General features: G+C 43.0%; 1 protein-coding gene across 5 annotated transcripts in view; it reads right to left on the minus strand.

Moving 5' to 3' along the window:
• The window catches only part of CAST (calpastatin), a 61288-nt gene that overhangs the window by 18361 nt on the left and 25783 nt on the right, over nucleotides 1–17144 (minus strand). For 4 of the 5 annotated variants that reach the window (XM_042788148.1, XM_042788151.1, XM_042788150.1 and 1 more), the window contains 9 exons: nucleotides 10556–10612; nucleotides 6281–6331; nucleotides 4987–5100; nucleotides 4197–4283; nucleotides 3593–3694; nucleotides 1680–1760; nucleotides 1534–1587; nucleotides 854–949; nucleotides 622–714 (listed from right to left, as the gene is read on the minus strand). In XM_042788148.1, the coding sequence (XP_042644082.1) occupies nucleotides 622–714; nucleotides 854–949; nucleotides 1534–1587; nucleotides 1680–1760; nucleotides 3593–3694; nucleotides 4197–4283; nucleotides 4987–5100; nucleotides 6281–6331; nucleotides 10556–10612 (735 nt within the window). The remainder of the gene's footprint in view (nucleotides 1–621; nucleotides 715–853; nucleotides 950–1533; nucleotides 1588–1679; nucleotides 1761–3592; nucleotides 3695–4196; nucleotides 4284–4986; nucleotides 5101–6280; nucleotides 6332–10555; nucleotides 10613–17144) is intronic. The other variant, XM_042788149.1, reaches the window with a different exon arrangement.

Here is a 17144-nt window from a genome sequence, read left to right on the forward strand (position 1 = left end):
TGAAGCAGTCAGCACCAGACTGGTCACTTCTGCCTGGCTTTACCCGATTTCCTTAATATCACATGGCAGGATATGGTAAAATTATGTGATAAGATTAGCACAATCTAATCAAAACATATCTCCTCTTATGGAGAGGGGAAAAGAGGAAAAAAAAAAAAAATGTAAGCAAAAAAAGGGCACAGTATCACATAACACAATTGCCATATACTTTGAAGTGGCAAACCCAGGAAGTGTAAGGCCACACTTCCTCTCTACAGCGAAAGAAAGAAAGGTTTGTAAAACATGAGAATTACTTCATACCCAAGTTTTAAACACACCTCACATAGCTAAGAAAACACATACATTTTTCTCCTCTATTGCCCCTGGTCAGAAGAACCGCAGTTATTCTGCAGAAAAATGCAGAAGGAAAAATCATCTGACCCACTAAGGCCAGATCTTTAACCTACAGTAGAGTCTGAGCAATGGCAACTCCTATTACTGCTGTATTTTCTATGATAAACAGGATTTACATCTGCAAATGAGAATGATGAGCATCTTTACAAGACCAGACACACATAAAATATGACATGTGCTTGTAAATTTGAATTAGAAGTTAACTAATCAAAGAGCGACTATTTATACCTCTTTTGATTTTTTCTTCTCCTTAGGAGGAACTGAGGTCTTGACTGAACTTGCAGCTTGTGCTTGCACGATTTCTCCTTCCTTACTTGCATCCTATGAGAGAGAAAAAATGACAGGCAAATTTGCAAAAATAAAAAGGGGAAAATTGTCAAGATAATTTTCAAGTGAAATATTAATAATGGCCATGTTTCATTGAAATAAAGACATGCAATGGCAAGAAAAATATCACTACCTTTGTCAGACTTGTCTTCTTTTCTTCAGCAGAAGCAGTACTACAGGTAAAGTCAGATGACAGGGCCTCTGCAAGCTCATCATCTGTCATTGGCTTCTGAGCAAGAAATTGCAAACTAGGTTATAATTATTAAAGTTCAACGATGTCAAACTTGGGTTAAAATCTGAGTGTGCTCCACGTTTACTCACACAGTGACCTCATAAGAACACGTTGGTGTCACAGAAAAACCAAAGATATCTCCCTGCACTGGCTGATTCCTTTTTCAGTAAGCTTTTATTCCTGTATGTTAAACTTATAAACAGCAAAATTAAGCTGGTTTACAGAATTTTCTTGCTAAATACAGAAATTAAATAAAACTTTGCTAAAGACGTGACAAAGAGACTCCTGCATACTCACTTACTACTTCTTCCCTTTGTTATTATTATGCCCAATACTGCTATGAGCATTTATTTGACTTGTTCCAGCTTCAGTGTCCTGAAAATTCCTACTTCTTTATTAAAAACATCTGTGCCAAGTTCTACGCAGCTTTATCAGTATCTATGTTATCAGGTACCCCACAGCCCTCTCCCACTTCCTGGGATTTTTGGAAGACAGGAAACATTTAAATTTTCCTAGGAATCCAATGATAATTGAATTATATTCACCTTCCAATATAGAAAAAAAAAAAAAAAAAGTCTTACTTCATCTCGTTCATCTACTTTTGGTGGGACTCCATCTTTGTAATCCCCTTTGCCCTAAAATGAGAATAAATTTTGTAGTAAATGGGAAGCAAAAACATACAATATGAAAGAAAACACACATGAATTTTTGGTTTAAACTCACTAACCTTCAACAATTTAACATACTCTGGAGGAAGACTACCTTCCCGTTTACCCATTTCTTCCAAGTATCTTGAAGATATATCTTCCTATAAAAAGAATGCACATGTTAATATTTTTGTATGCTTGTTTACTAAAATAAAATTTGTAACGTAGAGCTGACTACAGCAATACTTCTGTAAGGAAAATGTGCAGGTTGGCTTGGTCAGAGGGTCAATCCTGGACTGTGGCTACAGAGTGTCTTTCAGAACCCAGTGTCATTGTTGTGGTTTGGGCCTGGTTGGCATCCAACCACAATGCAGAAGCTCCCTCTCTCCCTTCCCCTCCGGCAATGAGAAGGGACAGAGAGCCAGGCTTGGGGTTCGAGATAGGACTGGGATGGGGAAAAATCCCCCTTTATGATCACGAGCAAAAAGCAGACTTGTTAGGGGAAGAAAAAAAAGAACATACATTTATTACAGACACTAACAACACATAACAGAGTAGGACAGTGAGAAGCATTGCCACATCTTGAGCACACCTTCCCCCCACCCCTCCCTTCTTCCCGGGCTCAGCTCTGCTCCCGATATCTCTTCCTCCTCCCCCAGTGGCGCAGGGGCAGGGAATGGGGGGTGCAGGCAGCGCTGCCACTTCCTTCATCTTCGGTGAGGGGAGTGTCCGGAACTTGTTCCTCCTGCTCCATCGTGGTCCCCCTCTCACAGGAGACAGTCCTCCACAAACTTTCTCCGACTTGAATTCCTCCCACGGGCCGCAGCGTTCCCCACACTGCTCCGTCATGGGTCACTAACTTCCTCCGACTGGATTCCCTCCCACGGCTGCAGCCCTTCCCGAGCTGCTCCGGTGTGGGACTCCCCCGCATGCTGCAATCCTCCCAGCGCTGAATTACAGCAGCGGGGCTGCCTTTTCCCATGAGACCCCGGCCTTCTTCGGGCACAGAACCTTGATCAACTGAGCAGGAGCAACAGGCCATAAATCAATGTCTGCTCCACCGTAGATCTCCATGGGTGGCAGGGGGGGGCCGCCCTGACATCTCCCCACAGGATACAGGGGGGTCTCTGCTCCGGCACACCTCCCCCCTCCTTTCTTCCTCCGTTCCTCCACTGACCTTGGTGTTCATGCAGCTGCAGTGACTCCTCCTCACCAGTCCCCCTGCCTGTCACCACGTCCCTTCTTAAATACGTTATCGCAGAGGTGCAGCCGATGGGCTCAATTTCCCAAACAGAAGTGGAGCTGACGTGGAGCTGGGGGAGCTTCGAGAAGCTTCTCACAGGGGGCCGCCCCGATAGCCCCCTCCCCTGCCACCAAAAAACTCCACCACTCACTCAACCCAGGACAGTCATCCACATGCATCTCCACTAGCTTCAGCAGTGCACCTCATCTAGCAAAACTCTGCATCTCCATTGCCAGACTCCTCCTGCGCTAACAGAAACCACGTCAGTGTCTCACACCACAGAATGTATGGCTGAACCTAGATTGAATATTAAATATTTATAAATTACAAAATTTTTATCACGGCTGAGCCACTGAGCCTGTAATCTTAATCCTTCTAATGTTACTCTCCCATTCTAACTCAGAAAAGAATGCATTCTTCCCCAAATTCTCTGTTTTACTCTTTCCCAAGTAGAAATGAAATCTCCTAGGTTGTTTGCTCTCTCTTATACCTCCATCGCTATCTTTTCTAAATCGATTGGAGACCCAGCTCCGAAGTCAGTTCAAACAGCCACAAACTTTCTTGGTTGACAACTTCAACTGCAATATATACCTAACTGTATCATTTCTGTATTACTGAAAACAACACTAAAATGCAACTCTGCATTTTACCTCTTAGCAGATCAGACAGAAATAGTGGATCAATGTAGTAGTGAGCAACTACAGATATATTTTTGAGCTGAATCTTGTAAAAATTAAAAATGTAAAGTACCGTAACTTCCGGACCAGTGTAAACAGGGCTTGTAGGCACATCTTCTTCAGGTCCACCAAGGGTATCTATTAGGCTATCAAGTGCCGACTCATCCATACTAGGCTAAAAATGAAGCAGAGCATTATAGAAGTTACCATGCTGTACAAAGGAAAAAAAAAAATTCATCATCTGCTGAATCTGTAGAAAACTCCCGAAAACCAAGCCAAAAGCTTCCAAGGAAGGACCAAGTAGGTCCAGCACTTCAGTAAGAGCTGTTCTTAAGCTCGTTTCCCAGTGTCAGTAACAAGATCATTTGGATTTATGTACCAGCTGATATACATGCATACATACACAAACATATCTGAAGATAAAGAGTAATTAATTTTATGCTAGTTGTGGTAAAATTGATTCTAAACGAATCCTATTTGACAAAACACAAAGGAGATGTCACTAGTTCGTTGGCTATTCTTTCAGGTAGTCCCTCACCACCATACAAAACTACTACGTGGCAATACCTGAGGAGTTTTACCAATTTATTTTTCCTGAACCTGAAGTGTTTTAGAGAGAAACACTGTCCGAGACATTTTTACAAGGGAAGCATTTGACTGGGACTGTGTTTACCAACCTCAGTACTTGACTTCTCAGCTGCAGCAGCCACACCTACACCAGCTGCACCTGCATCAGCTACCATGGACATCTTCTCAGACTTAGGCTGGAGAAATAAGATAAAAATTATGAGATGGCTTTATTACATGACCCTACGTTAAAAATTCTAGAGGTGAAACAGATTACAAAAGAATTGTTCGACCCAAGCATGAATATCTTGTCCCCCTTCAGCTACACTTTGAATAAAAATGACAAGCTGGTTCTACCTAGTGGCTGAGTGAGCAGGTGCAGCTTGCACGATACTGAGCCCAGCCTAAAATATCCAACTCTGAGGCTGCACATATTTTTTTGGACTCAGCAACTGGCTAATTACGATAATCTTAATGTTGCTTGCTTGGCTAACAGCCAGAGTGTGTTGGACGATGAGAAAAGATGTATGCAGAGGACAACAAAAGGTGGATGCACGTCAGGGTCACCAAACAACCAGCACCAACTACCAGTACCATCTGGCCAGGCATCTCTATCTGCAGCTGATGCTTATCTATTAATGCTGTCATGGGCTAGCTGGAAGTGGTTATATTCGGGATGTTGTTAAATTAATTAGTGGGTACAGTGCTAAGTTTCCAAGTCCCAGATTTTAGAGCAGCACAAGGAGGTTTGTCATACACACCTGTAAACTTTTCTACATTATGATTTCCGGAGGCCCAGTCTCACTTTACAATACTCAGCATACAAATCCATCTTGATGTGAATTTCTAACCCCTACAATAACTCAAATAATAAAAATTGGATCGCTACTTCTACAGTACCTTTGGTGTATCTGTGCAGGTTGTTTGTGGAGGCTGGTCAGCCTGAGTTGTAGTTACTTGTCCCGTACCATTTGGTCTAGAAGTTGTCACAGAAGGTGAGGTTTGGGTTTTTGTCTGTGTAGAGATAAACATTATTATTAGATATGAGAATCTTTCTGGGTGGGCTTGGTTTGGTTTGATTTTTAAATATTTTTTTTAAAAACAAAAAGGAAGAAATTAGAGAAATACCACAAGAAGCCCTCATTAAGAGAAAACAAAAAAAAAAAAAAAAGAGAGAGAGAAGCAAAAATTACATAAGTTACACCACTGGGTTCCTTTTGCCTCTCTTCAGATGCCTGTTTATTTTGAGAGTCTGTTGGCTGTCATAAAATAAAAAATTGAGATTGTTCACCCTTAGCACCTTATAATGCTATGGAACATGATCTGCACTAGTTCAAATAAGCACAAGACAGATCCTTTTGTGGTTTAAACCTGGCTGGCAGCCCAACACCATACAGACGCCGACTCACCCTCTCCCCAGCCCAGGGTACAGGGGAGAGAATTGGGGGGGTAAAAGTAAGGAGATTCGCAGGTTGAGATAAAACCAAATTAATAACCGAAATGAAATAAAATTAAAATTATAATGATACTAATGATAGCAATAATAGAATCTATAAATGAGTAATGCACAATACAACTGCTCACCGCCCCCTGGCCAATGCCCAGCCCATTCCTAGCTAGCAATCCCTGAGGAGGGAAAATCCCCAAACCACAAACCTGGAAAGAGAGCCCCCCTTCCCAGCCACCCCTCCTCTATACAGTGAGCGTGACGTTCCATGCTGTGGAATATTTCACTGCCCCATTTGGGTCTGGCACTCTGGCCGTGCTCCCCCCAGCTCCCTGTGCGCCCGCACACAGGCAGGACGTGGGGAGGTGGGGAGTCCTGGATTTCTCAGCAACAACCAAAAATGTCAGTGTGTTATCAACATTCTTCTCATACCAAATCCATACTGAATGCAGAACACAGCAATATTCCGGCTACTGAGAAGAAATATTAACTCTACCCCAGCCAAAATGGGGAGAGATGTAAAGATGATTAACAGAACGCTTCCGAGCTGCTGTGAAGCATCCTGCCTGTTCCCCAGACGCTGCATTCCCATTAGGTCAGCTCCAAGCAATTTTGCACACAGGTATTGTACTAATCACATGGCAGTTTCATGAGGCACAGTAGGAGCAAAGAGTTTAGCCTCTTTTTTCAAAGTTAGTCAAAGACCACAGTACAACAGCTCACTAGAGGCAAAACAGAAGTAATTACCTGGGTTGGCTGTGTGTTTTTTCCAGATTCTGTTTTGGTTGTTGGTGCAGACTGAAATATAAGCAACATACATTCAGACAGAGATTAATGTGCTTGGTTATATCTAAGGGGTCGGATTATATAAAGAAGAATAAGACACAGGTTCACACTTGTGAGCACACAAGCTACGTAACTAATATCCAGCACTCTGATCCTGCCGCTCACAATATCCTGGCACAGGCCTCTACTCCAGCAACCTGCGAGCACTCACGCGTGTGCAAACACACACACTCTCCTCACAGGAAGGGTTGAAAGGAGAGGGAAAGAAGATACTGAACAAATATAATGAACAGTTTGATTTACACCTGAAAATTTTCTGCAGCCGTGCCACAAAATGAATTCCTGTGACTCATGTCAAGGTACAGTAAGCAATAAATTACTACTAGTAGAAACACGTAAGAACAAACACTGGAAAATTAAATAATAGTGATATCTGGTTAAGAAGAAAGAAAAATGGCAGACTCCTTACCATATTTTTCTTACTATTTTTTCTTGGTCTTTCTACTTAAGCTGTGCTACGATTAGCACAGAGTCAATGTGGCTACTGGAAAGTCATCAAGAGGCACCAAAGAGAAGGCTGTGCCACAGACAGAGGCCCTCCTTATCCCCTCTACCCTACTGGTACATCAAGAATATTTAAAGTTATTGAAAGACAAATAATAGAGTTTCTCCCCCAGCAGCCTATTCAAAGTCAGTGAACAACCGAAAAGAAGAAAAAAAAAAAATCAATTAGGTGGTAATTTAAAGATTTTCATTGCTTTGTAAAGTTTTCATTTCAGCTGTCAAACATTAATTACCATTTAGATATACCCAGCTCCTGTTTGCTAGCTGACCACACAGAGAAATTTGCTAAAGTTGTTTGCCATTTGTTATGCAAGTATTCACACCCACACACTGAACCACAGACACCGGGTTGGGAAATCCTGAACATGCGTAAGAACGCAGATGCTTTCTTATGGGCATAAGCCTGGCAAAGGTCTCAAAGCTGCAGACCACAGCAAAGAACACAACACCACACTCAAGGAAGTCACAACAAGTAAAATCTTGGTAGACAGAGAGGACAAAGATTTCCCAAGAGTGGGGAAAAAATTTAAAATAAATTAAAAAAAAAAAAAAAAATCATTCAACCTCTCAGATTCCCCCCTTCGGATTTTCTCTTGAGGTGTAACCTGATTAAAACACAGCAGCTCTCAGATTCAGTCATACTTTATATGCCCCCACTTGTACATCCTCCTTACATAACTACCATATGGTTAACTCAAACACACGCGCATCCATTTGTGTACCTGCACACTAAATAATCCTATACTGAAAAGGTAATCCTAAATTTTCAGGTTTGAAGTTAAAAAAAGCTTGGACGTGTTTATGGAACATCTAAAGCAGAGAGTCAGTCAGACCTGAGATGTCCTTCGGCAGCAAGGCAGCAAAGAAACGTAACAGAACTGCAATCATGAGGTTCAAGAAACGTTCAGTTTGCCTTTTCCTGCTGTGTGACGGCTGCCTGCTCAGGACTTAAAGGACCCTGCTGTTAGAGCACAAATTCGGGTTTTCCTTATTTCATTTGCTTTCAGAAGAAAAGTAAACACACCTTTTTTGCAGAACAATGACATGTATTTACTTGCATTTCTGTCAATGCCTGACAATAGATGTACAGAACATCAGTTCAAATTCTCAGCCTGCTGAACCAGTTATTAGCAACTGCATGCCTTTTTTTAATATATTGTAAATATTATTTTACTAAATACTTTATTTATTATTTGTGTAGGGTATTAATTATTCTTATATATATTTTAAACTGTGCAGAATTGCTCATACTATAAATTTATCTATGACAATGCTGGAAAATATATGTACTTATATGGACAATGCTTTGCTTCGAAACTTATGCACACGTGAAGATGGTAGGGCCACATTAAAACACATGATCATGAACACGTATGTGCTCACACGCACAGACACATCTATTTAGATAGATACACTTTTAGGAATAACAAAGTTCACATACAATTTAATAAAAAAAAAAAAATTACCAGGCAAGTCAACCCAACAATTTTAGTATGACACTATACATTCTAAGGCAATCCCCCTTGAAACAGAGCCAGCTGTGAGCAGTCACAGCCTGAAGCCACAGCATCAGTTTACAGCACACACTGAACTTCTACGGGGAAAAATATGTTTCACCTCTCCTTCTACTGCCTGCTTCCACCTGCACTGCGCCGAACTCTGGGAGGCCACATTTCAACTGACTCAGGAAACGGAAAAATAGCCTGTGAAAGAAAACCAGTGTGTTTTCCCCAGTTTGCAGCGCGGCAGCACACGTGGGTGCAGAAGCAAGCAAGGTGCACGGGGTGTGTTTCTGCCGGTGGCCGTGGCAGCACGCCGCCTCCTCCGCGCCTCCAGCCACAGGCGCGGGGTGCCTGCCCTCCACCCTGGCCCTCCAGCCTCTCCACCCAACCCCGGGGCTCCGTCCGCAAACCGGCGAGTTCCACGGCCCTTCCTCTGCCGCAGAAGCCAACAGCCCCCTCGGAAGGGCGTAAGACTGACAGTGAATTTGAGAGAAAGGATTCACAGACCCGGAAGCTCTAGAGGGGTCCAGAGCACGTTTAAGAGTAGTGGCACACTGGGGAGACTCTAGGAAAGACAAGTGAGATGTGGTTACAGCAGGCCACTCGGAAAGCTGCTAATTTGCAAGAAATTTAGGGCTAGAAGTGAAAGTGACTCAGCAACCTTACTTCTTTTCAAAGAAGTCTACAGTCAAAATGCAGATGACCTGCTTAATCCAGCAGGAGGAAGACATTAACGATGCATCAGACCTTAAAAGAAAACATTAATTGCCTTACCCATGCAAATCCAGGACAGTGTTTCAAAGGGATTTGTGTTTACCAGCCTCGCAGTGCTGAAGCATGCCTCTGCTACTCTATTTTTGTCTCATCTTGCCAACACCAGTTTTAAAGGTCTGATTAGAAATTTACCACATTCTTCTGAGACTTACTTCAAATTTCAACTAGGGAAAAACCATAACTATTTTTAGACAGCTGTCTGGGTTAAACCGTGTGGAGAACAGCATCAGGAACAAACACGACACAAACGAGTTTGCCCACGAACAAAACAGGAAGATGGAAGTGGACGCTTGCAGATACCTTCATTTACGTGTAATGATGATTGTGCACAAATGGAAAAGGTTTAATTGCCGTCCAGCTCACTGCTACCAGTCTAAGTCCTACATGTGTGCATGGAAGAAAAGGGTTTTAGAAGGCTGAGGGGACTGTAATGGCTAACTTCAGACACAGAGAAGATGGAGCTAGACCGTCTTCAGAGATGCACGCTAAAATGACAAGAAGCATCAGACGCAAGCGGCAGCAAAGGAACTTCTCACTTGATAAAAGAAAAAAAAAAAAAAAAAAAATCATCATAACAAAGGTGACCAAACTGTGCAGGCTACGGTTGCAGGGCTGTCGGCAGCCTGAGGTACCTGCAGAGCTCTGCCTGCCCGGGGGGCTGGACCAGACCACCCCCGGGGGCCTCTCCCAACCCCACCACCCTCACCCTTCCTTTATTCGCATTTTTGCAAGGTGCAGGCAGTCCCAGCTCCTACCGCTGCCCAAGCCCCCGCTGGACTGGTTTGCTATTCAATATTTGTGTCTGTTTCACTGTTAGGATTATGGAAAATGAAGGAGGGAGAGAATCATTAATCATTTGTTTAAATAATACACGTAAATTCTGTTAGGCAACAGAGGCATAAGGGAGGATTATGACTCTCTTCTAACAAGTACGTGATTGATGACACAGCTTCGACACTAAAGTTCTAGTCATAAGACAAGACAGAACAAGCGTAAAGGACAAAGGCAAGGAAGCTGTCAGACAGACAAAGATATGAGATTAATGAGAAGATGCAATTGTACATACACTAAAAGCTGAAACTTGTCCTGAATGCTTGGAATATGTGAAAAATCATCATTAGGTAAATAACCCTGTAATTACACTGGGGGAGCTATACACGTCACAAAGTGTGACTGAGCTAAAATTAAAAATTTTAATTAAAATTTTTTCTTGCTGTCACAAAATCCTCTGAGTGCTTTGTACAGCATTTTTTAGATATTTGTTGAAGAGGAAACTAAGCTACAGACAAGAAAAATACGAAGTAAAATTACTCAGTAGCAAAGTGTTAAGAAAGAAATTCCACTGCTTCATGTATTTGTGCTTAACTGCAAGCATGAGTTTCTCAGAAATTCATACCTTTGTTTCAGATGGCTTCATAATTTCTGGTTTTGATGCATCGGCAGAGGGGGACTGCTTTTGAGAGGAAAAAAAAAAAAAAAGCAAATTAATTCATTTCACCTTTGTCATATATACATCTATTAAGCAAGCATAAGCAACCTGAATTCATTAGCTATCCAGCTAAAAAATAAGAATAAATTACTATTGAAAATGAGAGTTAGCATTTTAGATCTTCTGTCTTGCCTGTATTTCTACAATACATGTATGTAGGATTCCAACAGCATGATGACCTTAGACCTTCTCACAACATCATTTTTTTTTCCTCTGACATGAAAGCAAGTCTCATATCAAGTATCGAAACAAACTCAAATCCTGCTCTCACACTGAAGCATATATATCTACTAGGCAGGATTCGTCCACATTTCTTTTCTTCTTCTTAGCAAAAACTGTACTTTTGGATTTACTAGCTTCTCATACAAAACATTTAAAACTAGACTGGCAAACTCAAATTTGTTGAGATAAAAAGGAATAACTAACCTGTATGTAACACACTTACAATTGTTTTTACACACCATGAGACCCTTTGGAAAAGCTGCAAATGGCACAGTCTGTTTTCCTGGCTTCAATGATGTTAATCTGAGAACAGCATGTTTTAATTCTGCTGTGACTGTATCAAACTTCAAGTTACAGAAATTAATAGTCTAACTGCCTCATCAATACTTTATACAGGTGTAATACTACCTCTCTATTCCTGCTTCATGTTCCTCTGCTCAAAGCTGCATTTGCCATCTCAAACACAGCAACACATTCATAGATTACATATAATTGAACAAATTATTGATTTTTCTAGATTTTCTCTTCATGTTTACCAATGCAATTGCTGTACAATAACACACACTGCCTGAATGAACTCAGAAGCCATATTACTATTCCATACCTAGGGTGACTTCTTATCTCCAAAGGTGAAATTTTCTCATTTCCATGCCTTGTCATAGTACAAGCACTTCTCAACAATAAGACAAAAACTGTACAGAATTTAAAAGGTACATGGTGACGATGACGGCATGCTCTTCCCACCAGTGTATCTGGTATCTTGCACACCTTAGTAAGGTTTGACTACTGTAAATATATACTAGAGAGAATCTGCAATCATCCCACTACTGAAATGTAAGCACATGATACCTGTTTCCATATATGTATATGCGTATAGATTGACTACGTAACAGATGGAAACTTTTGTATGGGTGGAGATGCACACAGGAATGTACAGATCCTCCTACATCAGGACAGGGAACGAAAGTTTTTAAACAACCGTTTAATATATTTCCACTACCACCATCAGGTAATCGGTAAGCAACACCGTATTTTTCTTAATTTGCTCTCTAATAGTTTTTCCTTTCCTTTTCTTTCTTCTCCATGAAATGAATCTGAATTCCTTCTGCATGACTAACGAGGAGGTATCTACTCTACAGCTTTGTATTAGACACCTCAGTCTCTGTTCGTTTGATAAAAACACATTTATCTGAGCCCTTCGCTCTTCTTCCCCTCAGAAAGGACCTACCAAGCCTTTTCCTTACAATGCACCAAAAAATTCTTTCCCAGGTTCCAGCAGAGCAGCACTACTACAACTTTCAGAGATTAGTGAAAATGTCCCCAAAGAAACCAGATGCTGCTTCTTTCTACCCTATCCAGCTGGATGGCAGTAGCTAGCAGAAACTAAGAGATGAGGAGTTTAAATGCTCGTGGATGAAGAAGACTAGTTTGGGGACAGAAAACAGTTTAATGCATGGCTGCCGACCAGCAGCTAGGGAGAAGGACAAGCCAATTTCCCCATAAACATGCAGGGTTGATTCGGGGAAAGAACAGCCTGTCCTGGGGATCTGGAGGGGAGAAGTGGGAAGGGTGGTGGGGAGCACAGGGTCCCCTCCCACAACCTCTGTGTGCACTGGTAGTGCTGTACCACCGTCATCTTCTGGCTCCCCCGGGGCACAGTGTGCCTCGTTACATTTGCAGCGCTTTTTTGACTGAATTCCGCAATATTCAAGGCCTCCAATTTCCCCCCAAAAAAGCCACTAGAAGGAAGAAGGGGATCCTCCTCCTTCCGAGCCCTTTAGGGTACAGGGTCTGCAACCGCACTGAGCCTCACAGACTGACAAAGCAAGAAGCTGCCACAGTCCGACCCCTTGTTTGGCAGCCACCACGCAGCCTGTCAACACCAGCTGGGCTCCGGGGAACTACTTTTTGCCGTGGGTTTTTCTGGTTTTCCGAGGGCTGTGCGCCGTGGCCAGCCGTGCCCGGCTGTTCACCGGCCGCGTCCGACAGCCGAACAGCAGAAGGGGTGAAGCAACACACGGGCGCGTGTCAGGCGTGGAGGTAAATATTAAAATGCTGCTTAGCAACTGGCATAATAACTGCCTGACGCAGAGCTTCCGCAGCGGCTGTGGCACACCCTGCTCGCGCCCCGGGGTGGTGAAGCCCCGCCGCTGCCTGGGCCAAGCGCCGCCCCACCAGGAAAAAAAAAAAAAAAAAAAAAAAAAAAAGAAGTTATGCTGCCAAATAGAAAAGCGAGGAGAGTTCGACTCACCACGAAGGTTGGGGCTCTGCAGAGAAAGCCAGGCAGGTGCTCCCAGAGAGAGAGCGAAGTTTTTGCTGTGTTATTAGGGATGCCCCGGAGGGCAGAGGCAGCAGCGGGTGGAAAAATGAGCATCATCGGCGCTGACGCCTGTTCCTCCTGCGGCTGCACCCCCGTGGGTCCTGCCCGGACAGAGGTACGGGTGTCGGAGGATGCTGTGCCACCCCCGACCCGTGGGGAAGGTGCCCCGAGAGCGAGGGAGCAGCTGGGGGTCCCAGCCTGGGGGGTGGCGGCAGCACGGCTCCTTGGAAAGCATCTTTGCGAGCTGGGAGAGGAGGAAAACTCCATGGCAAAGCACCGGGGACCACAGGGAGTTCACCAGAGGAGGAACCCACCGGCAGCGTGAGCACCCCACGACCACCACAGCAGGGGCTCGAAAGACAGAGAGGGGGTTACAGGTTAGCACTGATGAAGCGAAGGCGGGTACCTGTTAATTACCGCATCCCGCTCGCAGAGCTGCTGGGTGACAGGCAGCGCGATGGCTGCGGGGTCACAGCCCGTGCTGGACAGGCACAGACAGACAGACAGGCACAGGGACTGGCCAACGGACCTCAGATGCTGTCGGCCGTGAGTTAGAGGGTGGCTTTCCAGGAAGGGCTGATCAAAAGACTTGGGGTCTGATTTGATACGAGAAGAAATAAACTTTAGAAACTGATTTGTCAAATTAGCGGGACGGTCTTCATGCTACTGTTGAAAGAGAACAGCCACAAAAGCCTAAAAGCGGCTTAGTAAAACAAAACACAACAAAAAAGCTTACCAAAAATTGGTTATCTAGTCTCACTACATGTACCGCAGAAATCTGTAGTAAAAGGGAAAGTGGAACAAGAGAAGAAAAAGAAAGTAAAGGTGACAAACATCAAAAGAAAATAATTTTAACTGTTCAGAGAATGAGATGCAAACATCCTTTCAAAAAAGAAAACAGAAGGTGAAGAAATTCATGAGAGCTCTTGGTTACCGAAATCTGAAAATCACTGAAACCACCCCGTATGCAATGTAGCCAGAGCTATCGTCAATTAAAACTATAAATATTGGAAATTCATGGAGAAGATACATCTGACTGAGAAAGGTCAATTGTCCACCCTTAGAAAGGACCACAACACACCAACCAGCTACCTTCAAAAACAGAAGAGATGCTGAAAACTTTCCCCAAGCAACCAATAGGGATACACTCAGATGATAACAAGAGAATAAATAAGAACCAACAGGCTGGTCAAGAATAAAGCATGTAATGACAACACCACACTCAAACATGGAAATGAGCTTGGTGGATAAGAACAAATGAAGCTCCAGAGGAGGACATGCTGTTGCTGCAACTCTCACAGTGCTTGAGGTGACATTTTCTCGAATGAAACAGGGAAGTTGGTGGGTAACACTGGGTTACAGGCTTGCTTTCAGCCGGCTTCCAGCCTCAACATTTCAGGGATTTCCTGGAGGGATCTCTGACAGGCTGGTGGTAGGTCGAGGGAGATCAGACTCAACAACACAAAAACCCCAAAGCTAAGCAGGCGGCAATACTGACAAAAATACATAAGGTTACCACGCCACAGGCTGAGATACTCTTGCCAAAAATAACCAAGGAAAGAGGAATCTGAGATAAAAGCCTGTTACTGTGACAACATAAATACAAATGTAAAATACGGGAATAACTTTCCATCTTGAGCTTCTCTAGGTCAAGTGCTAGGACAGTTCTGGCCATCACACTGCGGTATAGATAAATAAAGAAAGATCTGAGGACAGGTTTAGGGGGGAAAGAAAAAAATGAAGAAAAATTATGTATGAGGGACTTGGTGACAGGGAAAGCAAGTCGGCACCTGATGTTTTCTCCTCTGGTCAGGGAGCCAGGAAAATGGCAAAAGAAGAATAAACTGCCTTATTCGATGACAAAGAATATCTCTCAACTCTGAGCTCAGAGATCTTTCTTCCTGGGAGAAGAGTTGCTCCATGGCAGAAGCCACCTAGGTGAACCAGGCACTTCCAGCCCTGGCAGCCTTTGGGCCAGCTTATATATATATTTTCTGAGTGACGTAGCTGTACTCAGTCTAGGACAGAGGACTGAAGAGCCACCCGAGTACTCTTCTGGGCTTAAACACGAATGATCTGGGACTGCTTCTCAGACATAAAGCTAACATCAACTTTATTATTTTATTAACTTACAGGGTTACTTTAACACAGCTGTGTAAAGCAAGACAAAACCTAATCTACCTGGCTACAAATGGTTGCTTCTTTACACGGATAGTTCTGTTACTAAGCTTTAAGCAACGCGCAGCCCCTCTGCGCTGAAAAATCAATAGTGCCATCCGTGGCATAAGCACAGTTCCATTCATTTTCCATTAAGACAAGTGGGGCTGCAAGACACCACCAGAGCCAACACCTCTGTGTGTGTGTATACATACAAATATAGATATAGAAATATATAAACATACATTGAAAGCTACAGAGCAGCTAAAAGATGCAGTGATTTAAAACTGGAAGAAAGGTAGCACTGATACTGTTTCTTTATATACATTTTATTACAACAGTATCTGTAATAGCTGAGTTAAAAACTACAAATTTGAGTGCTTCTGTGTCACTTTCCATCCCAAGTAATTATGGATATATGCTACTATTTTGTAATTACTGTTCTTATACATAGTTCTGCTATGAAGTTGTTAAGAAAAACAACCCCTTTTTAAAAGAAAGATTAAAAAACCCCACACAACCAAGAGAACAATACTTTTTTCTAAGGTTTCAGGCTCTCTGTTAATTTTATGGAGGTTTAATATTAAGATCTTAATGAAATGGAATAGCGGGATATAGGTTTCCAGTTAGTACCTGTATATTATTCAGACACTGGTATATTTACATAAAACATTCCTACTATATATGCCCCTATGCTGTTCTGTTGTGATGAATTTCTTTGTGTAAGTAATCAGCATGATTTCTTTTCCAAACAATTTACATTGCAATTTCTAATGACTTACCTTGCCACATGTGACTATCCACATGTCTCTTTCATTTTTAAGCCTATTATCGCTGTTGAAATTCACAAACACTGCAAGTTATAAACAAACCCTACTGACCATGCCAGGGTGGGTTGTAAAAAAGACTTCTTGGAAGTCTTCTTGGAGGACAGTTACTTTTTCCGTAGCTAAATTCTAATACAATCCACAATTCTTTGCTAATGTTGTTACTGTGATGCCACTGAGCTCATTACAGCCTTGACTCAGCAAAGCCCCCCAAACTCTGCAGTGGTTCCCACACAGCAGACCAAATCAAACAGGATTTAATAAGTAAGCATTTTGAATAGGCCGTTTGTTGAATTCATGCTTTTGCGGTTCAATTCGTCAATATACATGGTTTGAAATACCCACTGTAAAAAGAAAACAAAAGCAACAACGAAAAAACCTTTATCTCTAGGGATGCTTCCCATGGTTTTAACATTCATGAACTCAGCTGGTGTGAATATAATCTAAAAATATGTAAAAGCTGTAACTATTATTGTAGCTTAAATTTCCACAGCTGGACGAAGATAGCAAGAAAAGTAATTTTAGAGAGAAACTGACTCCCCCTTAGAGCTAAGAAACTTAAGATTTGCTCTGTTCAAACATGCACTGGTGTCTCAGGGCAGCAGTGAAGAACAAACTGAAGCGGAGCTGAAGCACGTGCTGAGGACAGACGGACCTCAGTGGGTCTGGGCCCCAAATGAAACCGCACGGGCAGCGCCGGCGTGCGAGGGGAGGTGGGGGCGGAGGGGCCGGGCACGAGGCTCAGCCGTCAGGACAGGCTCACCAGGACCCTCCGGTCTGAAGCACGAGCTTAGGAGCACCCCACAGCTGGGATCTGCCATCCCACAACCTTCGAACTCCACACGCAACCTCCTCCTCAGCGAGAGGAAAGCTGACAACAAACCGCAGGATTGTGCTGGTGCTGCTTTTCCAGACCAGAAAGTCAACGGTCATAAATCAGAGGCAAAACCCAAAGACCACGGGTGACACA

This window comes from Tyto alba, unplaced genomic scaffold, assembly GCF_018691265.1.
Source record: "Tyto alba isolate M040663 unplaced genomic scaffold, T.alba_DEE_v4.0 Super-Scaffold_13, whole genome shotgun sequence".
NCBI lineage: Eukaryota > Metazoa > Chordata > Aves > Strigiformes > Tytonidae > Tyto > Tyto alba.